This window comes from Babylonia areolata, chromosome 12 (assembly GCF_041734735.1).
Source record: "Babylonia areolata isolate BAREFJ2019XMU chromosome 12, ASM4173473v1, whole genome shotgun sequence".
NCBI classification, from domain to species: Eukaryota; Metazoa; Mollusca; class Gastropoda; order Neogastropoda; family Buccinidae; genus Babylonia; species Babylonia areolata.
In genome coordinates this window covers 35,791,179-35,808,678 of record NC_134887.1, presented here as the reverse complement: position 1 = coordinate 35,808,678, position 17,500 = coordinate 35,791,179, and the positions used below count along the sequence as shown (strand labels likewise).

General features: G+C 43.0%; 1 protein-coding gene across 1 annotated transcript in view; it reads right to left on the bottom strand.

Annotated features, from left to right (window-relative positions):
• LOC143287914 (uncharacterized) overlaps positions 1-17,500 on the bottom strand; it is a 132,061-nt gene that overhangs the window by 78,003 nt on the left and 36,558 nt on the right. The window contains exons 20-30 of the mRNA XM_076596156.1: positions 17,273-17,465; positions 14,946-15,088; positions 13,226-13,296; positions 12,305-12,447; positions 10,540-10,706; positions 8,772-8,943; positions 6,197-6,355; positions 5,339-5,583; positions 4,800-4,955; positions 1,883-2,370; positions 531-734 (exon numbers count right to left, since the gene is read on the bottom strand). Coding sequence (XP_076452271.1) covers positions 531-734; positions 1,883-2,370; positions 4,800-4,955; positions 5,339-5,583; positions 6,197-6,355; positions 8,772-8,943; positions 10,540-10,706; positions 12,305-12,447; positions 13,226-13,296; positions 14,946-15,088; positions 17,273-17,465 — 2,141 coding nt within the window. The remainder of the gene's footprint in view (positions 1-530; positions 735-1,882; positions 2,371-4,799; positions 4,956-5,338; positions 5,584-6,196; positions 6,356-8,771; positions 8,944-10,539; positions 10,707-12,304; positions 12,448-13,225; positions 13,297-14,945; positions 15,089-17,272; positions 17,466-17,500) is intronic.

The window sequence follows — 17,500 nt, the reverse complement described above, 5'->3', positions numbered from 1 at the left end:
AAAGGAAAACATTTAGGTAAGTCAGGCACTGACTGCATGCATATATATATATATATATGTATGTATGTATGTATGTATGTGTACACACACACACACACACACACACACACACACACATATATATATATATATATATATATACCAATGAGAGTGAACTTAACCTACGGGATTTTGCCAGAGAACAACAATTATGGTGCCATGGGTTCTTTTTCAGTGCGCCAGATGCGTGCTGCACACGGAACCTCGGTTTATCGTCTCATCCAAGCGTGCGTGTGTGTGTGTGTGTAAGTGTGTATGCATGCGTAGGCGCGCGCGCACTTGTCTAGCCAACCTATACTTCTCCTTTTCTGTTTTGCGCGCGGACACGGACATCACACAACTGGAACAAAATATCGCCGAAATCTGGAGATTGATCTTAAACACACATCTCCACACTGGTAAGAATATACAGTGGAGAAAACAAACAAGCAAACAACGAATAAAAAAAAAAAAAAAAAAAAAAAAAAACCGAAAGAAGAAACTGCGCTCACCATCGCCAGCTATGTCCTGAGAGCGTCCGTTGGCAGTGATGGTGACCTTCTTCTGCTGGACGTCCACCCTCAGGGTCATGTTGACCTTGACGCTGACGAAGGAGCCTGGGACGCTGGCGGCGCAGTCGATGCCCAGACAGTCGTCATGAGGGATGCAGACGGACTTGGACAGTCTGGCCAGAGCGCTGCCCAGTGACTGACACACTGCAACACAATGACATATTGTTGATGTAGAAATCAGAGCACTGCACAGTCACTGACACACTGCAACACAGTGACACGTTGATGATGGAGAAATCAGGGCACTGCACAGTCACTGACACACTGCAACACAGTGATACGTTGTTGATGGAGAAATCAGAGCACTGCACTGTCACTGACACACTGCAACACAGTGACACGTTGTTGATGGAGAAATCAGAGCGCTGCCCAGTGACTGACTCACTGCAACACAGTGACACGTTGTTGATGGAGAAATCAGGGCACTGCCCAGTGACTGACACACTGCAACACAGTGACACGTTGTTGATGGAGAAATCAGGGCACTGCCCAGTGATTGACACACTGCAACACAGTGACACGTTGTTGATGGAGAAATCAGGGCACTGCCCAGTGACTGACACACTGCAACACAGTGACACGTTGTTGATGGAGAAATCAGGGCACTGCCCAGTGAATGACACACTGCAACACAGTGACACGTTGTTGATGGAGAAATCAGAGCACTGCCCAGTGACTGACACACTGCAACACAGTGACACGTTGTTGATGGAGAAATCAGGGCACTGCCCAGTGACTGACACACTGCAACACAGTGACACGTTGTTGATGGAGAAATCAGGGCACTGCCCAGTGATTGACACACTGCAACACAGTGACACGTTGTTGATGGAGAAATCAGGGCACTGCCCAGTGACTGACACACTGCAACACAGTGACACGTTGTTGATGGAGAAATCAGGGCACTGCCCAGTGATTGACACACTGCAACACAGTGACACGTTGTTGATGGAGAAATCAGGGCACTGCCCAGTGACTGACACACTGCAACACAATGATACGTTGATGATGGAGAAATCAGAGCAACATTCACGGCCGTGGGGTATCCATTATAGCCTCACGTATAAAGAACCCGCAGTAGCAAGAAAAAGGATTGTCGTTCCTGGGTAAAGTCTGGAGAAAAAGTACATTTTCATCGCAAAACAAATACACTTGGAGAAAAAGAAAAGAAAAAAAAAGAAAAGAAAGCAAAACAACAACAATGCAATACAACACACACACACACACACACACACACACACACACACACACACACACACACACACCTCAATTCAAAACAAACAAAAGCTCACCTTGACAGGCGCTGGTCTTCAGCGCACTCATCATCCCCGCCCGCCCACCGACGAAAGAAGTGACCTTGGACGTCAGACCTGACAGAACAGCGGAGCCGTTCGCTCCTCCTCCCAGAGCGGAAGCCGCCTTGTCAGCTGCCTTCCCGACGAGGGATTCCACCTTGTCCGCCCCTGCCTGCAGAGCGGAGTCCAAGGCAGCAGACCCCGCACAGCCTTGACCTTCCACGCCTTGTCCTTCCAAGCCACCAACACCCAGCGCCCGCATGACGCCTCGTGAGGACAGCACCCGTCCGATGGCCCCCGTGGCCAGTGACTTCAGCGCCCGGAGCGGCGGAGTCTTCGTCAAGTTTCCCACCTTGCTGATGAGGCCTTTGATCTTGCTGAGCGTCCCGCCCGACCCCCCGGGGATGTTCTTGAACATGTTCTTCAGGCCTTTCAGGCTGAATTTCTTTGTGCTGATGTCCTTGAAGAACGACTTCATGCTGGATCTGTAGAGGATTATAAAAAAAAAAAAAAAAAAAAAAAGAAAGAAAAAGATTTTGCGGTTTGCCTTCAACGACATGGCCATGATTTCAACAGTCAAAAACAAAACAAAACAACAACAAAAACAAAAAAACACCACAAACAAAAACAAACAAACAACAACAAAAACAACAACAACAACAAGAACAACAACGTATTTTGCATTCTTAAATATGTTCTTCAGGTTGGATAGGATTAAGAATTAACTGTACGAAAATTAAAACAACAACAACAACAACCTACTTTGCATTCTTAAATATGTTCTTCAGGTTGGATAGGATGAAGAATTAATTGTACAAAAAATAAAACAACAACAACAACGTATTTTGCATTCTTAAATATGTTCTTCACGTTGGATAGGATTAAGAATTAACTGTACGAATATTAAAACAATAACAACAACAAAACAACAACAACAACAACAACAATGTACTTTGCATTTTTAAATATGTTCTTCAGGTAGGATAGGATTAAGAATTAACTGTACGAAAATTAAAACAACAGCAACAACAACAACAACAACAACCTACTTGCATTCTTAAATATGTTCTTCAGGTTGGATAGGATTAAAAATAACTGTACGAAAATTATAAGAACAACAACAACGTATTTTGCATTCTGAAATATGTTCTTCACGTTGGATAGGATTAAGAATTAACTGTACGAAAATACAACAACAACAAACAACGTATTTTGCATTCTTAAATATGTTCTTCAGGTTAGATAGGCTTAAGAATTAACTGTCGAAAATTAAAACAACAACAACAACAACAACGTATTTTGCAATCTTAAATATGTTCTTCAGGTTGGACAGATAAGAATTAACTGTACGAAAATTAAGACAACAACAACAACAACGTATTTTGCATTCTTAATGTGTTCTACGGGTTGAATAGGATTAAAAATTAACTGTACGAAAATTAAGACAACAACAACAACAACATACCTTTGCATTCTTAAATATGTTCTTCAGGTTGGATAGGATTAAGATTAGCCGTACGAAAATTAAAACAACAACAACGGCAACAGCAACGTATTCTGCATTCTTAAATATTTTTTTTCAGGTTGAATAGGATTAAGGATTAACTGTACGAAAATTAAAACAACAACAACAACAACGTATTTTGCATTCTTAAATATGTTCTTCAGGTTGGATAGGATTAAGAAGGTTGGATAGGATAAGATGAATTGTACGAAAATTAAAACAACAACAACAACAACAACAATGTACTTTGCATTCTTAAATATGTTCCTCAGGTTGAATAGGATTAAGGATTAACTGTACGAAAATTACAACAACAACAACAACAACAACGTATTTTGTATTCTTAAATATGTTCTTCAGGTTGGATAGGATTAAGAATTAACTGTACGAAAATTAAAACAACAACAACAACAACAACGTACTTTGCATTCTTAAATATGTTCTTCAGGTTGGATAGGATGAAGAATTAACTGTACGAAAATTAAAACAACAGCAACAACAACAACGTGCTTTGCATTCTTAAATATGTTCTTCAGGTTGGATAGGATTAAGAATTAACCGTACGAAAATTAAAACAACAACAACAACAACAACAACCTACTTTGCATTCTTATATATGTTCTTCGGGTTGGATAGGATTAAGGATTAACTGTACGAAAACTAAAACAACAACAACAACAACAACAACAACAACAACCTACTTTGCATTCTTAAATATGTTCTTCAGGTTGAATAGGATTAAGAATTAACTGTACGAAAATTAAAACAACAACAACAACAACAACAACCTACTTTGCATTCTTAAATATGTTCTTCAGGTTGGATAGGATGAAGATTTAATTGTACGAAAACTAAAACAACAACAACAACAACAACAACCTACTTTGCATTCTTAAATATGTTCTTCAGGTTGGATAGGATTAAGAATTAACTGTACGAAAATTAAAACAACAACAACAACAACAATGTACTTTGCATTCTTAAATATGTTCTTCAGGTTGGATAGGATTAAGAATTAATTGTACGAAAATTAAAACAACAACAACAACAAAAACAACAACGTACTTTGCATTTTTAAATGTGTTCTTCAGGTTGGATAGGATTAAGAATTAACTGTACGAAAATTAAAACAACAACAACAACAATGTACTTTGCATTCTTGAATATGTTTTACTGGTTGGATAGGATGAAGAATTAACTGTACGAAAATTAAAACAACAACTACAACGTACTTTGCATTCTTAAATATGTTTTTCAGGTTGATAGGATTAAGAATTAATTGTACGAAAAATTAAAGCAACAACAACGACAACAACAACGTATTCTGCATTCTTAAATTTTTTTTCAGGTTGAATAGGATTAAGAATTAATTGTACAAAAATTAAAACAACAGCAACAACAACAACTTACTTTGCATCATTAAACATGTTCTTCAGGTTGGCAGGGTCAGGGTCGATCCCACTGACGATGCCTGAAGCAATGCTTTTGATTGGTCCCAGGAAGTCTGTGTCAGGTATAGCGTCCACTGCTTTCAACAACAGCCCTTTGCCAACATCCAGTGCAAATCTGCAATGCGAGCAAACGCTTGAATATTTGACCTTATACAGAGATACAATAGCATTATGGCATGAGAACACGAAAATGAGAGAACTCAGAACCCAGAACTCATATCGGTTTTTGTTTTTTTTAATTATTATTATTTATTTATTTATTTATCTTTTATTCAAGGATTAAGATTTTAGGCATGGCCCATTCTTCCAATCTGTCCTTGCTAATCTACATCAGTTACAATAACACATATATACCTATATTTAATGGAAAGGGGAAAAAGAGAGAAGAAAAAACAAAACAGAAAGATGTCCTGCAGAAGGAATATGATAAAGAACACACACACACACACACACAGAATTATTAATTAAAAAAAAAAAAAAAGAGTAATGAATCCCAACCTTTCGAGTTCTTCAAGGAGCTCGGAAAACCCCTCAGTGAGATGGCTGAAGTCGACGACGTTGCCGATGTGTTTGAAGGTGAAGTCCTTGCACTCCTGGTGCCATTGGGGGATGGGCTGCATGCGATCCAGGTAGGGCGAGGGGTCCACATAGTAACACAGACCTGAGTCTGGAGCCGTGCGTTTCATGGCCAGGTGAAAGTGGGAATCCTCGCAGCCGTTGGGGCCTGCGGACACCGCGATTACCTGGGGGGAAAGAAAGCATTATAAAATGATTAACAAATAGTGAAGAGTGGTAACTCTCTCCATTACACAAGGTACACAACTTCAAGTCAGTGATGCTTACGCTACCGATTCAGCTAGCACACAGGTAAATAAAAGGTACATTGGAACAAACCCAGACACTTCCTCAAAAAGGGGAGCCTGTCCTTATGCCAATCAGTTGACATGTGCACACAGCAGCAAAGACAGAAGAAATGTGCAAACACAAATTAGCTTTTATTCAAGACTGGCATAGCCTCTTTAATCCTGAATAAGCCACACATTATAAAATGGTTATGACGCTCATCTGCCAATGATACACAGAGTCCGTGAGGGTCTGGGTTCGAATCCGGATGGCACACCTTTCTCTCAATAGGTTTGACTGAAAATTAAACTGAGCGTCTAGTCATTCGGATGAGACGATAAACCGAGGTGTGTGTGTGTGTTCGTTCTTTAGTTTAACGTCTTTTCACTGTAAGTGATATTAGACGAGGGAAGGAAAAAAATCGAGTGGGAGGAGGGGGAAGGGTGTGTGTGTGTGTGTGTGTGTGTGTGTGTGTGTGTGTGTGTGTGTGTGTGTGTGTGTGTGAAGACCAACCTGCCCAGCATCCACAAAGGTCCCGGTGTCGTTGAGCTGAATGGAGAGGTCTATGTTGGAGAGAATGATCTCATAGTCCGTGAAGCCAGCTGTGGCCGGCTGGATGGACACTGCGTTGCTGCCTGCTGCTTTGACCAGTCCGGCAACAGGGCTGATGATCTGCACACAGCAAGTGCCATAGAATGGTTAAAGGTCCCACTACCTTCTCTTTGACCAACAGGTCTGATGATCTGCACACAGCAAGTGCCATAGAATGGTTAAAGGTCACACTACCTTCTCTTTGACCAACAGGTCTGATGATCTGCACACAGCAAGTGCCATAGAAGGGTTAAAGGTCCCACTACCTTCTCTTTGACCAGTCCGGCAACAGGTCTGATGATCTGCAAACAGCAAGTGCCATAAATGTACGTATATTCTGTTTAGCACATTCAGGATTAAAAGGCTATGCCATTCTTGCTGCTGTACGCACATGTCAAACGATCGGTATAAGAACAAGCCCGGAGCTTCCTGCTTTTGAGGAAGTATCTGGAATCGTTCCCGTATACCTTTTATTTACCCGTGTGCTAGCTGATTCGGTAGCACGAGCAGCATTGACTTGAAGTTGTGTACCTTGTGCATGGATGGAGTTACCACTCTTTAATGTTTGTTAGTTCATCATTTACTCTCCTGACCTCAGTATTCTTTTAAGTTCAGCCATAAAGATAGTCGAAGGTCCCAAAGCGGCCATCGTGGCAGTGACTTCACATCCACTGTGTCTACAGATCGGCATAGCAAGGCGGGGCCCAATCTTCTCCTTCCGCCGTTTTTGAATCTAATACTACCGAGGTCAGGTTTCCAATTGACACCTGGGTGGAGTGAGGAAAAATCGGAGTAAAGCGCCTCTCCCAATGACACCTCACCATGCCGAAACGGGGCCGGCCTCGAACCCTGATCACTGGTCAACACTGGACCAACACTGATCACTGGTGAACACTGGATCACAAGTCCATCACTGATCACTGGTGAACACTGGATCACAAGTCCATCACTGATCACTGGTGAACACTGGATCACAAGTCCATCACTGATCACTGGTGAACACTGGATCACAAGTCCATCACTGATCACTGGGTGAACACTGGATCACAAGTCCATCACTGATCACTGGTGAACACTGGATCACAAGTCCATCACTGATCACTGGTGAACACTGGATCACAAGTCCATCACTGATCACTGGTGAACACTGGATCACAAGTCCATCACTGATCACTGGTCAACACTGGATCACAAGTCCATCACTGATCACTGGTCAACACTGGATCACAAGTCCATCACTGATCACTGGTCAACACTGGATCACAAGTCCACCACTGACCACTGGTCAACACTGGATCACAAGTCCACCACTGACCACTGGTCAACACTAGGTCACAAGCCTAACGCCTGACCGACTTTCCACGGCGTCTCGTTTGAATACAGCTCGCGAAGTTTTACTGTGGGGAATTTGCTCAAGCGGATCCATAACACCGAATCAGTTCTATTGTACTGGACTCAGACAGGTAAGTTATGCTAATTGCAACAACCAATAACTATTGCAAAATGACGCAATCACGACGACGACCACCACCATCATCACCACCACCACGACCAGCACCATTACCACAACCACCACCACTACTACCATCTCCAACATCACCATCACCACCACCATCACCATCACCACCACTATTACCACCACCATTACCACAACCACCACCACTACCACCATCTCCACCATCACCATCACCACCACTACCACCACCATCACCATCACCACCACTATTACCACCACCATTACCACAACCACTACCACCAACACCACCGCCACCATCACCACTACCACCACCACCACCACCGACACCATCACCACCACCACCATCACCACCACCATCACCACCATCATAATCACCATCCACCACCACCACCATCACCATTAACCACCATTACCACCACCATCACCACCATCACCACCACCACCACCACCACCTCCACCACCACCACCAACACCACAACCACCACCATCACCACCACCACCATCACCTCACCACATCACCACCACCACCATCACCTCCACCATCACCACTACCACCACCATCACCACCACCACCACCATCACCACCACCACCACCACACCACCACCACCATCACCACCACCATTACCAAAACCACTACCACCACCACCATCACCTTCACCACCACCACCACCACCACCACCACATCACTTCTTTGTCAACACCTTCCCGTACTACCACCACCATTAGCGCACGTAATAGAACCCACGGCAACAAAAGGGTTGTCCCTGGCAAAATTCTGTAGAAAAATCCACTTCGATAGGAAAAACAAATAAAACTGCACGCAGGAAAGAAAAAAAGGAAAAAAAAAAAAAAAAAAAAGAAAAGAAAAGAAGAAAGGGTGGCGCTGTAGTGTAGCGACGCGCTCTCTCTTCCTGGGGGAGAGCAGCCCCGAATTTCACACACAGAGAAATCTGTTGTGATAAAAAGAAATACAAATACAAAATACAAAATACGATCACCCAAGCGTGACCTCCCTGTACCTTCCAGCCCTTATCCCATTTCAGGTCCACCCCGGGGTGTCCATAGCGGTCACGGTCGGTAGGGTAGTATCCACAGTGGCACGTGCCGTCACAGTCTCTGCGCTGGTCTGGGAACCCCGGGTGGAACTTCTGACCGAGCAGCGCGCTGATGCGTGACCGGATCATGTCGATGCTAGAAATACCAAAAAAAAAAAAAAAAAAGGGTGAAAACAGATGTTGTATTATATTGTACGTGTCACTGTGTAAGATGAAAGTGCAAAAAAAAGTTTGGTGAGAACGAAATAAAGGTGTACGATTTATAATGACTATGGAAAAGCTTCTTTTTTTTTAATGTTCATTTTTATCATCATTTATTTATTTATTTATTCATTTATGTATTTATTTTTTTTTTTTTTTTTACTCCATCGCAAAAATCATGTGCCCTTCCCTGCCGTGCATGGTCAGTATGATTAGGATATGGGGGGACCACTGAACACCTCCGAAGTGACTCAGCAGCAGTGCAGGGTCTCCTCTGGTGTGTGGCCTCCTGGCGACCTAACATCGACGGCTCCCTGTGGACTGCCGACGCTGGAACTGCGACGGACGAACACGGGTGTGGCAGTGTATGGGGGAATCTAAATGAGCGGCGTGGGAGTAATGCCACTGAAACGGTGCAGATGAATGGGGCAGCAAAAAAAAAAAAAAAAAAAAAAAAAGGAGAGAAATTGATCCCCCTCCCCCCTCCCCCTCTCCCTTCACCCCCTCTCTCCGCCCCCCCCCTCCCGCGGCCCCCATCCCCCTCCCCCCTGTTTTTAACTAAAATTAATTTTGGTGTCGCCCGACAAAGTATTTTGCATGGTCTTTTTAATTTTTTTTTATAAATATATGTTTCTTAAAGAGTTTACCACGGACACACATACATTCATGCATACATATATACATACATACATGCATCCGTCCATCCATCTATCCATGCATCCATCCCTCCATACAAATCTTTTGATGCGAAAATCTGATTGCATAGCACAAGCGCATAAAACAACAACAACAACAAAACCCACAAAAAAACCCCCATACATTCATTTATACATGCAATACACATGAACCAACAATCAAAAATACGAACGGTCGGTGTTCATGAATGTATAAATACACACTCACGCATACACCCAAAACCACTTGACTGTTTTCAACACGCACACAAACATACCCAACAACGCTCCACCAATCCCCCTCCCTGCTACACACACACACACACACACACACACACACACACACACACACACACACACACACACACTATCCCCCAAACATGCCCGTCTGTGCGTACGTAGATGACACTCGCACAAAACCGGACACACGTAATACTATAGTAGAGCGATGGCCTAGAGGTAACGCGTCCACCTAGGACGCGAGAGAATCTGAGCGCGCTGGTTCGAATCACGGCTCAGCCGCCGATATTTTCTCCCCCTCCACTAGACCTTGAGTGGTGGTCTGGACGCTAGTCATTCGGATGAGATGATAAACCGAGGTCACGTGTGCAGCATGCACTTAGCGTACGTAAAAGAACCCACGGCAACAAAAGGGTTGTTCCTGGCAAAATTCTGTAGAAAGATCCACTTTGATAGGAAAAAGAAATAAAACTGCATGCAGGAAAAAATGCAAAAAAAATGGGTGGCGCTGTAGTATAGCGACGCGCTCTCCCTGGGGAAAGCAGCCCGAATTTCACACAGAGAAATCTGTTGTGATAAAAAGAAATACAAATACAAAATACAAATACTACACATACGCCTCTTTGAAAGCCTGGTAGCTGGTTTTCAGAACTTCTGTGTACAGGGCTTGCTGATCCAACCCTTGTTGCAGTTCTTTCGCTTCATCCTTTATCTCATCCAGTTTCGCTGCCATGGCGTCCGCTCTGGTCTTGAGATTGTCCACAGCTGCATCTACCAGTGTACTCTGTTACAACACCGTCAGTGAATGTTCAGTTTTATTGTACACTGTGTTACAAGACCGTCAGCCAATGTTCAGGTTTATTGTACACTGTTACGACACTGTCAACCAATGTTCATGCTTATTGTACACTGTCATAACACTGTCAACCAATGTTCATGCTTATTGTACACTGTTATAATACACTGTTACAACACTGTCAACCAATGTTCATGCTTATTGTACACTGTTACAACACTGTCAACCAATGTTCATGCTTATTGTACACTGTTACAACACTGTCAACCAATGTTCATGCTTATTGTACACTGTTACAACACTGTCAACCAATGTTCATGCTTATTGTACACTGTTATAACACTGTCAACCAATGTTCAGGCTTATTGTACACTGTTACAACACTGTCAACCAATGTTCAGGCTTATTGTACACTGTTACAACACTGTCAACCAATGTTCAGGCTTATTGTACACTGTTACAACACTGTCAACCAATGTTCAGGCTTATTGTTACACTGTTACAACACTGTCAACCAATGTTCATGCTTATTGTACACTGTTACAACACTGTCAACCAATGTTCATGCTTATTGTACACTGTTACAACACTGTCAACAAATGTTCATGCCTATTGTACACTGTTACAACACTGTCAACCAATGTTCATGCTTATTGTACACTGTTACAACACTGCCAACCAATGTTCAGGCTTATTGTACACTGTTACAACACTGTCAACCAATGTTCATGCTTATTGTACACTGTTACAACACTGTCAACCAATGTTCATGCTTATTGTACACTGTTACAACACTGTCAACCAATGTTCATGCTTATTGTACACTGTTACAACACTGTCAACCAATGTTCAGGTTTATTGTACACTGTCACAACACCGTCAGCCAATGTTCAGGTTTATTGTACACTGTGTTACGACATCTTTAGCCACATCACAACGCAACACATCACAACACAACCCAACACAACACAACACAACACACCACAACACAACACTGACACAACGCAAACACACTACATGTGAGAGAGACAATAAAGAACAAGAGAGGCAAGGCCTTCAAGACTCACTTGTGATAAATTAAGTCCCCTAGCATTAATTACAGAGTAATTTCCCTTTTTTACTATTTGCACCAAAACGTTTGCAAAATAAATAAAAATTCCATGCTTAGCAAAAGAAGTTCCTGTTTGAACAAAAAATGATAATAATGACTGCTCTTGTTGTTGGATCAGAATATCAGATCAAAGTGCCAAGTTTAGAGAATACAAAAAATATAAATATAACAGTAAATGCAGTCTGCATATAATTAGGCTTCATTCTTTATCATTTTTTTTGTGCCCATCCCAGAGGTGCAATATTGTTTTAAACAAGATGACTGGAAAGAACTGAATTTTTCCTATTTTTATGCCTAATTTGGTGTCAACTGTCAAAGTATTTGCAGAGAAAATGACAGTGTTAAAGTTTACCACGGACACACAGACACACGGACACACACACACACACACAGACAACCGAACACCGGGTTAAAACATAGACTCACTTTGTTTACACAAGTGAGTCAAAAAATACTAATGAACGAAAGGTGTTACCATAGTGTCCGCTGTATCTGCCCAAGGGTTGGCCTCTCTCTTCCTTCTGGAATGGTCAGCCTTCAGTCTGTGCACCAGCAGTCTGGCACTGGCAGCCAGGTCACTCAGCTCTTGACCCGTGTTCATGAAGCTGCTTCTGCTGCCTGATATGATAAAGCCGAACATGGACAGTCTGTTCGTTTGAAAAGATTACCTGATTCTGGAAGAAGAAGAAGAAGAAGAAGAAGAAGAAGAAGAAGAAGAAGAAGAAGAAGAAGAAGACGGAGAAGAAGAAGAAGAAGGAGAAGGAGAAGAAGGAGAAGAAGAAGAAGAAGGAGAAGGAGAAGAAGAAGAAGGAGAAGAAGAAGAAGAAGGAGAAGAAGAAGAAGAAGACGGAGAAGAAGAAGAAGGAGAAGAAGAAGAAGAAGACGGAGAAGAAGGAGGAGAAGAAGAAGAAGAAGGAGAAGAAGGAGAAGAAGGAGAAGAAGAAGAAGAAGATCAAGAAAAAAGAGACATCCGACCTGCAACATTTCCATTTTCTTCTTCTTCTTCTTCTTCTTCTTCTTCTCTCTCTCTCTCTCTCTCTCTCTCTCTCTCTCTCTCTATATATATATATATATATATATATGTGTGTGTGTGTGTGTGTGTGTGTGTGTGTGTGTGTGTACGTACGTACGTGATAATGTACCAGTTGTTCTTTTCATCGCTTTGTTACCTTTAATAGACTATCCCAGTTACTATTTTTATTCGTCGTTCTAATTATTTTATTTTATTTCATTTTATTTCTTTATTTCTATGTTTTGTGTCGTTCTTTATTTTTATGTTTTGTGTCGTTAAATGGGCAGAATTGTAAAAAAGGCCTTTACTGCGCCTAATTCTTTACCCATTAAAGATTCAATCAGTTAATCAATCTTCTTCGTAATTGCCAAAGGGCGTTTTTACCTGAGAGAAAAGACGTTGCCTGTTTGATGATGGAACTGCTTTCCAAAACTCTCTGCATGGCCAGGTGAAAGCTGAAAACACAAAACACATAAACACTTTTGTATGGAAGGAGGATCTATCGATAAATTGCCGTTGATACGGAATTGTTACAAGACAATATTTCATACAAAATCGGATCTTTCTGTCATACTGTGATGTGTTTGAATACTGTTGTGTTCTTGGTAACGATAATCTGATTCTAAAACCTCGTTTTCATTTCCAAGAGTTAACCTCCCCTCCCATCATGCTTTGCACTGTGACTTCCGCCCCGCCAGGTGAGCAGAATACAACGTCTGTTGCAACCTGGTATCCTGCGTTGACGTGCACTTTCATGAGTATGAAACGAAGCCTGATATTCACAAGCTCGGTCCCACACGCAAAGCATAAACATTCACAACACAACAAACACTACTGAAGTATTATCACATTGAAAACTGATATGAGTTAATTAAAGAGTTTTTGGGTTATGGGTTTAAAGGAGATAATAAATTGTAATAATATTGTGGCCCAGTTTGCTGGTTTCGTCATGTTCAATGGTGTGTTCAGGAGTGAGAGATACAAATAAACGCACGCCCCACTGTTCACCCCATTACCTATTTCCGCACATCTTTGGGCTGTGATACCTTAGTTCGCATATGATATTTTTATCTAGGTATGACACGTGTATTGCGAGTATGATACTTTTATTATCAGTATGTACTTACAAACATATCTTTGTTTTGATCTGACATTCAGACATTAGAAATAGAGAGTGAGAGGAAGAGAGGGGGAGGTGGTAACAGAGAGGGAGGGGAGAGAGGGAGGAAGGATGGGTTAGAGAGAGGGAAAGAGAGAGAGGGAGAGAGAGGGAGAGAGAGAGAGAAGCGATGATCTTGTGATGTGACACATAACACCTGCAAAATATTGACACACACACACACATACTCACAATTTCCCCCCTCCCCCTCCCCAATGCTCTGAATCATTCCCCACCACACACACACATGCACACACACACGCACACACACACACACACACACACCATTCTTCACCCTCTGCCCAACTGTGTTCCCACCACCACGCCCCCCCTCCCCTCTCCGACCCCCACCCCTGTCCCCCCTTTTTTTCCAGTCTAATATCACTTAAAGTGGAAGACGTTAAACTGAAGACTACTACTACTACTACACAATAACACCTGCCAAACACATACACACACACACACACACACACACACACACACACACACACACACACACACACGTGATATTCGAATGTCAGAGTCTAATCATGTAATATTCGAATGTCAGAATCTAAAATGCTTTTTGCCGGACTTCACCAAAAGTTCTTTTGAATGTGTTATTAACAATTCCAATATGTTATTTGTTATTGCAGAAGGTTTGCTAAGTAGTCCTATAGGACATTTGTTATAGTTGTTTTAGTTGTTTGATGTTGGCGTTTATAACGTTTTCATTTTCTCTAGCGTTCTCTCTCCCTATTCACCTTCCACACATACACACACTTTTACCCCCCACTCTCCCTCCCACAACCTCTACCCCCACGTTTTTTGTTTTTTTGTTTTTGTTTTTTCCCCGTCTGATATCACTTCAAGTGGAAAGACGTTAAACTGAAGACAACAACAACAACAACAACAACAACACACACACACACACACACACACACACACACACACACACACACTGACCTCATTTTGGAGCGTTCGACAGAGGAGAAGACCTGTCGCGGATGTGTGCTGACGTCACCCAGCTTGCTCAGCACGGTGTTCAGGATGCCCCGGATCTCCTTCTCTGCGAAGGGCAAGGCCACCACTGCGGCGTCCTTGAGGTCCTGATCAATCAAGCAGAATGGCTTGCGTCCTCAGCATGGCCTTGTCTTATTTCCCCCAAAAGGAGCTAAATGGTTGGGATACTGTGTTATAAACTGTGTTTTGTGGGTTTGACTTGGCGTGTTTTGGGGTGGGTTTTTTTCTTTTTTTTTTTCGTAGATGTGACAGTTTGTGTTGTCGCGGTTGAGCATTTGTATGGTTTGACAGTCCTGATATGGCCCTGTGCGGTCGGCTGGACTATAAGCAACAAGAACCAGATGAAAGTCCCAGAGAGGTGCCAGTCTGATGCCCAGCAATACACGAGTTCTATATGTCGTGAAAGTAAGCTACACTGTAAACAATACAGAGGATGCAGAGCAATAAACGTATACTATAGATAAACTACACTGCATGCAGATGAGGCATATCATTAACTCACTCAGTACGGCCAGTCCTCTCTTCTCCTCTACACAGACCCCTCGGATGTCCAGTGGGTGTCTGAATGACCCAACCTTTAGCTTCCGTCGTCAGAACTGGGTATTCTTTGTCAACATTCATCTCTTCAGTATAAGAGCCTTCCGCTTGTAATATTTTGATGGTGGTAATTGGGGTGAAACGCTGTTAACGTCGTCTCTTTCGCCGTACCGTATGGAGAAAGTTAAAAGAGTTCTATAATTCGTGAAGGTAAACTGTATTTTTGGAAAACACAGAAGACGCACAGTAATCAACGTGTTCCATAAATCTTGAGAGTGAACTGCATTGTACTTAAATGCCCAGAAATAAACGTGTTCGATAAGTTGTGGAAAGTAAGCTGTGGAGTGATGGCCTAGAGGTAACGCGTCCGCCAAGGAAGCGAGAGAATCTGAGCGCGCTGGTTCGAATCACGGTTCAGCCACCGATATTTTCTCCCCCTCCACTAGACCTTGAGTGGTGGTATGGACGCTAGTCATTCGGATGAGACGATAAACCGAGGTCGCGTGTGCAGCATGCACTTAGCACACGTAAAAGAACCCACGGCAACAAAAGGGTTGTTCCTGGCAAAATTCTGTAGAAAAATCCACTTCGATAGGAAAAACAGATAAAAACTGCACGCAGGAAAAAAAGAAAAAAAAGGGTGTCGCTGTAGTATAGCGACGCGCTCTCCCTGGGGAGAGCAGCCCGAATTTCACACTGAGAAATATGTTGTGATGAAAAAAGAAAGAAAATCAAAGAAATACCTACGCAGATATACTCAATGTACTCAAACGCACAGCAATAAACATGTTCTATCAATTGCGAAAGTAAGCTGTATTGTGGACATCACAGAAAATACTAGAACTGAATGAGCTCTGCAAATCGCGAAAGAATACTGAATTGTATTCAAATGCACAGAATCAAACATGTTCGATAAAATGTGAAAGTGAACTGCATTGTAGACGACACAATTAAAGAACGAGTTCTGTAAATCGCGAAAGTAAGCTGCTCTGTAAACAGAAGATTCACAGCAATATACGCGTTCTACAAATCGTGAAATGAACCTGCATAGTACGCAGATAAACGTACTTTGTTAGCCATCATGTTGAGTAAGGATATAATCGACTTTTCAATGATTCGAACCAGCGCGCTCAGATTCTCTCGCTTCCTATGCGGACGCGTTACCTCTAGGCCATCACTCCACAACATCTGGAAAACAGGGCTCATTTCCTTGCATTAAGTCTGTTTTTGTGTACAGCGACATTTTGCACATGTTAATATATTTTTCTTAAAACGTCATATAATGGATTTGATAAAAAAAAGACAGAGAAATGGAGACAGAGAGAAAGAGGCGGTGGGTGGGGGGGGGGGGCAAGAAAGGAGAGAGAAGGGGGACGTGAGAGAGAGAGATGGAGAGAGAGAGAGTAGGGGTAGAGAAAGGGGAGAGTGAGGGAGAGAGAGAGAGAGAGAGAGAGAGAGAGTGAGAGAGAGAGAGAGGTAGGGAGAGAGGGACAAGAGAGTGTGAGAGAAAGAGAGGGGGTGGGAGAGAGATAGGAGAGGGAAAGAGAGAGAGAGGGAGAGAGAGAGAGACGGGGGGGGGGGGGGGGGGGGGGGGGGCAATGGGGGAAGCGAGAGATGGAAGAGAGAGAGAGAAAAGGTGGTGGTGGTGGTGGGGTGGGGTGGGGTGGGGGGCGGGGGGGAGCTGGGGGAGGGGTGTGGGGGTCGAGAGGGAACAAACCCAAACCCAAACCCACAGCGAACAAATCAGTTCCTTCAGTGTGCACATCTTCCATCAAGCTCTGTGCACGTGCAGCCAGTTGCTGAAGCTTGCTGACCACAGGGAGACCCTGAACATTGTCAGCAGCCTGGCTGAGGTCTTCAGTAGAGCGCAGTGCTGCTTTCGTCTTCTCTGGCAGTGCCTTGACTGCCTTGGCCAAAGATCCGAAACTGTACAACAACAACAAACAAGAGAGGCAAGGCCT